Here is a 6,384-nt window from a genome sequence, read left to right as displayed (position 1 = left end):
AAGAAGAGACTCTGTCGGGGAACTCAGGAGTCCAGAGGGGTTCAGCGGTTTTCACATACACTTTCCGGAAGTGCACGGACGGCCCTGGACCCCTGACTTAGCAGTTTGCTAAAGACCCAGATTCTCTCTTGCTCCCCTGGCCTTAGTCCACTGCAGCTCACAAAAACATCGGCTGGTTAGGTCAGCTGGAGAAGCTACTTGGTCTTCAGCTCCCATGACCTCTGGCCAGCCAACACCCTTCAGTGCGGCAAGAACACCTCTCCTCCTAGGAAAGCTTGGCTTGGTCTCTGGGTGCCCCTGCATCCACCCTGAAACAAAAGGGACAGCCAGGCCTGGGGCTCTCAGGAGTGGACACACAAGCCCACTTTGACATTTTGCACAATTCTAAAATAATATACAAGGTTTCCACTTAGACAATGAGGGCACTTGAGGAAACAGGCCTGAGGCGAAGTGGCTGAAGGAGAGATGCCACGCTGTCACCTGGTCCAGGTAAAGCTGACTAAGGTGTGGGAAACACCCTACACCGAATGGCAAACTTGATAGCTCTGAGGAGTCAGGTTCCACCTTCCCCTTTGTAATCAGAACCACAACCTTATTGCAAGAGTATATTTATTTTTTTTTACAGTAATTTTGGTTGCCATACAAGAGATCGAAGGATTGGGGGGGGGGGAGTGCAAAGTACAGGAACTTTCTCTCTCTCTCTCTTTCTCTCTCTCTCTCCCTCTAAATAAAGTCTAAAAAGAAAAAGAGCACAAAATTAACAGCAACAAAGATAATGTGACATGTGTTGTTACACACAAACTCTAGTGTGAAACAAGTTAGTATTTAAAACCGAAAATTGCTAATGGGAGAAAAAAAATCATTATTTGTGGCCCCCCCACCCGCACACACACAAAAAAGTCCTTGCCAGGTCAGCTGGGTAATGTTTGCTTGTTCAATAACTTAGGAAAAAACTCACCATTTTATTAACTAAAGTATCACAAAGGTTTCTTATGTAAAGTTTCAGCACGGCAGCAGTCACACTGAGTTATTTTTAATTGTATGAATTAAATCTAAAATGCGCACGGACACCCCAGAGCAGGGATCCTGGCGGGTATACACAATTTACAGCTTGAGAGATTTTGGTTTTGTATACACAATATTACAGAAACTAGGCATGTAAATTTATGCAGTTATTTAAATTACAGTATATAACAAAAGTTGATCTTAAAACCTGGAAGAGTGGTAACATGGTCCTCATGAGCAGTTTAACATCTGATTCACCACTGAAGGGGGTCCTGGAGCAGGGCCTGGTCCTGACATGTTCCAACTGGGGAGAGCAATGGCGGCAATTTCGATGAGGGACTATTGCTTTTTTAGCAACATTAGCTATCAGAGATAGAGACCAGTCATCTAGGCAAATGTGTGTTCGGGTGGTTGGGGGTGGGTTCTGATAGGCCCAGCGGTGTTTCTGTGCCCAGACACTGCTAAGCAGAACTGGCCTATCAGCTCCCGAGGCTGGCAGTCAGCTTGCTTCTGCTTGGTGGCATGTGGCTTGAAGTCTAAGGAAGGCAGTCATGGCCTGTCACCCGCTGCCATCAGCGGGTCCCAAGCCTAAGGTCTCCTGCCTGGCATCTGCCTGGCACTGAGCACAGAGGTAATGCCAACCAGAGGCAAAGGAAAGGAGCCCAGTGACATGGCACACTGAGGGGACTTCGGAGAACCACCCATGGAAGACAGATTAATGGCAGGGCCACACTTCCACACTCTGAACTCTTTGCCGGCGACCCGCAGTGTCTGGATTCGTGTATGTCTGGGGCATTACTCCTTCACCTTGCTGTGGGGAACCGACAGGACCCAGACAAGGTGCTCGCCAGTCACCTGCTACCAGGTGAGCGGATGACTCACAAGTTGGGGTTGGCCTGCCAAGGGTTTTGGGAGCAAAGTAAGATTTGAAGCCTTGGTCTCCATTTCAAGGGGTATGTGAGGGAGTGTGTCTCTGTGTGTGTGTGTACATGCGTGTGCGTGTGTGGGCATTGATTTTGGAGAAACTGCCAAGCTGTGGATTGCAATCCTTTTGAAGAAATAATTGCCCTTCAGTGATGGCGCTGTGGCAAGGCTGGGAAGGGAAGAGCTGCAGGCTCCGATGTGTCCAGGGAAGAAAGCTATTTTAAAAGGTTGCTTGTATAATTGTCCCAAGGAAATGGTGTCATTAAACCATGAACCCTTTCTCCCTTTAGCATTCCAGCACGAGGTGGCACAGAGGCTGCCCAGTAGACCAGCCACTTTTTTCCCCCTTAAAATATTGTGCTTATGAACTATCTGTACACATATTTAAACCTGTGGTAAAGAAAGATTTTTTTTTTAAAAAATTGCTAAATTTTATGTGTTCATTCCAGAGCTGTTCCAGGCCTCGTCAGACATGTGGTTGTGAGCATAAGTGAAGAAAAAAAAAGAAACAATGTTTTATAATTAGAGATGGGCTGGGCTAGTTCTGAAATAATAAAACCATAACCTGACATTGACGTCTCCTCTGAGTGCGGGGGAGAGGGGGATTCGGGAGCCTAGCTGGCTGCATAGTGGCTGTGTGCAGTCGGTGACCTCCCTGGGACATTAGAGGTATTGTTTTGGGAGGGAGGAGATCTGGGGGAAGGGCAGACTCAGGCAGCGGGCCTGAGGTGAGGCTTGGTCCAGGATGCTCCCTGCCTTCCTTTCCACACACGCCTACACTTTGCCACAACCTGTGCCCCACTTTCTGTCCACCAGGTCTTGACCATGGGCTTCTCTGAGACCCAGACTTACAGTTAAGACAAGCTGGTGGGATCCCCGCTATCTGAGAGAAGGGAGAAAGGCCCCTGAGTTCCACCTTTCTTGGCCTCTGAGAGGCAAAGGGCTGCCTCAGCAGGATGCTCCCCATGGCCTGGTGTGGATGGAAGGCATGGCATCCCATTCTCTCTCAGGGAGGACAACAGCTTCCCTGGGCAGCCATGCTTACCACGAGCCTCAGGTCTTCTTGTCCTTGTCAGAACAGTTTGCTTATCTGTCCTGACCTCTGTGGAGCTCAGCAGACATCCGGATAGTTAAAGTAAATTCGAGAGCCTGGCCTCTCTCTCCTGGGTAGCTGCTGCTCTGGGCAGACACCTGCTCTTGTCCTGGAGGTTGTGGGCTTAGACAGCCACACACTGGTTGGCTCTGCAGCCAGGCCTCCCTCCTCTTCAGGATCGTGACTTTGTGCTTTGACTAACTCCGTGTGACTTCAGTTTGGCCACCCTGGAATTAAATGCTAATCGGTTTGCAGGAATAGAGAAAGCAAGTTAAGCAAGCTGGGCACGATCCCGTCCACACAGCCACCACTGCCAAGGACCTTGGGGCCAAAGAAGCTCAGATGCACATCACAGGAGTCAGACAAAGAGGCGGATGGGACGGCATTTCTCTACCGTCTGGCTCAGGCAGGGCTCCACCTGGAGCTGCTCACTGAGAGCCGAGCACAGGGGAGGGATAGGAGCCAGTGAGCCCACCCGGAGGCCACAGGCCTGAAGAAAGGCTGTGTTCTGGGGCTGGAGGGTGAGAGCTGCCCAGAAGGCAGAGGAGGGAGGCCTCAGGAGGTATCTGGAGTACACTGGTACCTGCCACAGGAGGAGAGGGTCCCACATGCCATCGACAGGAACCTCTGGGACCATGACAGAAACCCCCCTTACCATCCCTTTGGACAGAAGCCGCCCAAGAAATCTGCATGGAGAGCTGGGTTTTGAGGCCCTGGTTTGGCCACACCAAGGACACCCACAGCGTTTCTTTGGGTACCCAGAGACAAGCCCACGGACCGAGAGTGGTGCTCTCAGCCTCTGTTTGGCCACCACACATTTCAACATAAGCCCATCTCTACTTATAACAAAGGAGTCTGTAAAGGCCCAGGGCAGCCACCCTTATCTGTCCAGCAGCTGTTTCAAAGCCCTTTCTATGTTCATCCTATGCCCGACTCGAGTCACCCCCAGATCTATCAAGTCTTCCTTCTGGAGGTTTGGCAGGTGGCTACCATCAATCTCATTGTCCATGAAGGTCTCCTTGTGTTCACCCAAGTTCAGACTTTCCAGCCAGTCTGCCACGTCTGGTTTCGTCCACAGGTGGACAGGCTTAGTTGTAAAAGGCTTATTTGAGATTGGCTGTTGCAGTATTGAAGGAGATGGTGACCTGCTGCGTCCTGCTGGGTTCAAGCCAAAGAGGTCCCCTGCAGGGGACTGGCTCGGAAGGCTAAAGACATCTGAAAGTGTGGGGGAGGGAGAGGCTGCGGCAGCAGACAGAGGGGTGGGCAGAATCTCTTTGTTCAATTCTGTGGGTGAGACCACGGGGCTCGGGGCTCGCCGTGGTCCTGAGGTCCTGCTTTCATAGTCGGGGGGCCGGCTCTGCAGGGAGATGGGCTGGGAGGTGCCGGGGCGGACAGTGAAGGTGACCGTAGTGCTCCGTGTTCCTGAGACTGTGCTCATGATCTCCGGGCTTCTGAAACAGCAAGGAGAGAAGAACATCACTTCTTGGTCATTGAGGATCGGGGATGGGAGGGGGAGGCACCCACATCACAGCAGAAAGTCTGCACCGGCAATGATACAGACCGCCATGCCAGTCAGAAGGGAATAGGTAGAGCGGGAGGCACTGCAGCACAGCAAGCCAGCCACCACTCACCTGGGCCAGGCTGAGAGGAACCTGGGGGACCTCCTGTGCAGGCCAGAACGAGCCTGGGCCCTCTCCAGTAACATACACCTTACAGAGGACAGCCCCCCAGGGCTCTGCTTATGGGTTAAAGTCCTTAGATCTGGGACAAATGTGGGGTTTTCATTGCTTTACAAATGCCACATAGGCATGCGGGGTTAGAAGAAATTCTCCTGGGGCACTTAGGGGGCAGAGCATCCAGGCTGCTAAGTTCTGGTGAGCAGTGTTTCACTGTGGGCTTCGGGGTGTACCCATGCACTCCCTCCATGACCCTATTCCCACAGGAGACAGAAGCCCCCTCTCCCAGTGGTGGCCACGGGTGGTGTCCTTCTTGCTATGTCTGGGTAGGGGAGATCCTCAGAGCAGGGAGGGACAGGCTCAACTCTCCCAGAGCCTATCTCCTCAAGCCCAGTGTGGGAGGATGATCCCCATTGGGAGGAGGACCAGGAAGTTCTCGTCCTCACTCACCTATCTGGAGGTGGTGGTTTTATGAAACATGTCCCCCCCCCACATGCTGGGCAGCCCCTCTGAAGACTTTCTAGTCACACAGCTGGGGAGGTGAAGCCTCCCTCCAAGGCTTGCTACTCGCTCTGCTGCCTCCAAACCGCAGCCTTGTGACTATAAGACACCTCCAGGGTGAAAATAGGCGCGTCTCTTGACCTGGGCTCGCTCATGGAGATGCGGACACACTACACCCCTCTCATTTCTGGAAAGGTCCATCCTGCCACAGGCACAACCTGGACTGGCGTGGCTCAGAGTTTAGCCCACACACCTTCATGTCCTGTGGAAACTGGTAGGAATTGAGGGTCCACCTCTTAGGGGCTTCTGGGCTGTGGTGTTATGGTGTGTGCCTTGAGCTAAAACTTCTGGTGTTGGTACACTGAACTTGGGGGACCTCTTGACCCCTGCAGGGTTCCAAGATGCTAAGAGACTAGGACCTCTTCAGAGCCTAAGTGAAGGGTGAGACCCTGAGGCAGCATACCGTGGTCCCTTTCCCTTGGGTGCTGTTTGTTTTCTTTGCCTGCCATGTGTCTGGGTGAAGTCACTAGCTGGTCACCCAGGCCCCTCTCTGTCCGGGGAACACCCTTAATAGGTTAGGAGTGACTACCTCAAATACGGGATATTACAAGGGTAGAAAGTAGGTGTGGGTTCTGTGGGCCAGGACTCTGATGTGGATTGATGCCAGGGATCATCAGACCTGCAGTGACGGCTTCTGGAAGTGTAGGTACATATGGAGTATGCCCCAGAGTGCTCTTTCCAGCAAAGTTTGCTCACACAGCCTGGTTACTGGTTATACTCACGGGCAGGTCATTTTGGCAGGCCTGAGGCAGCCCATGGAGTGAGGCCCTGAGCCCATCTGGGCCTTGCAGCTTCCAGGGAACCCCGAGGATTCAGTTCTAGGTCCTCATGGAGAGGTAGGCCAGGGACATGGTAAGGGTCTGTGGAACCCGCCCTGTCCCCCTCCGATTCTCAGGTTGTAGGTGAGCCATTCCAGGTCCAGCCTGAACAAGCACTGCAGTTGCTTGGCTCTCTTTGCAATGTGTATGTGTGTGTGTGTGTGGGGGGGCTCGTTTCCAGCATGTGCCACCTCCCTATGCAGAAGTGGGGCTCCCTTAAGCAAGGACCTGAGGAAGGAGGGAGGCAGGCCAGTGTCCTACAGGAGCTCCTGAAAACTACCGAGGCAGGGAAGAGCTGGGAGGGATA

General features: G+C 52.5%; 1 protein-coding gene across 13 annotated transcripts in view; it reads right to left on the bottom strand.

Moving 5' to 3' along the window:
• Window positions 1-592: 592 nt before the first annotated feature.
• Window positions 593-6,384, bottom strand: part of Shank2 (SH3 and multiple ankyrin repeat domains 2) — a 443,257-nt gene continuing 437,465 nt past the window's right edge. For all 13 annotated transcript variants that reach the window (XM_075972893.1, XM_075972896.1, XM_075972898.1 and 10 more), the window contains one exon: window positions 593-4,473. In XM_075972893.1, the coding sequence (XP_075829008.1) occupies window positions 3,903-4,473 (571 nt within the window). In that variant the 3' untranslated portion in view covers window positions 593-3,902. The remainder of the gene's footprint in view (window positions 4,474-6,384) is intronic.

The sequence above is a fragment of the Microtus pennsylvanicus genome, chromosome 5 (assembly GCF_037038515.1).
Source record: "Microtus pennsylvanicus isolate mMicPen1 chromosome 5, mMicPen1.hap1, whole genome shotgun sequence".
Classification (NCBI taxonomy): Eukaryota; Metazoa; Chordata; class Mammalia; order Rodentia; family Cricetidae; genus Microtus; species Microtus pennsylvanicus.
The sequence above is the reverse complement of the archived record's forward strand: the minus strand, read 5'-3'. Positions and strand labels throughout refer to the sequence as shown.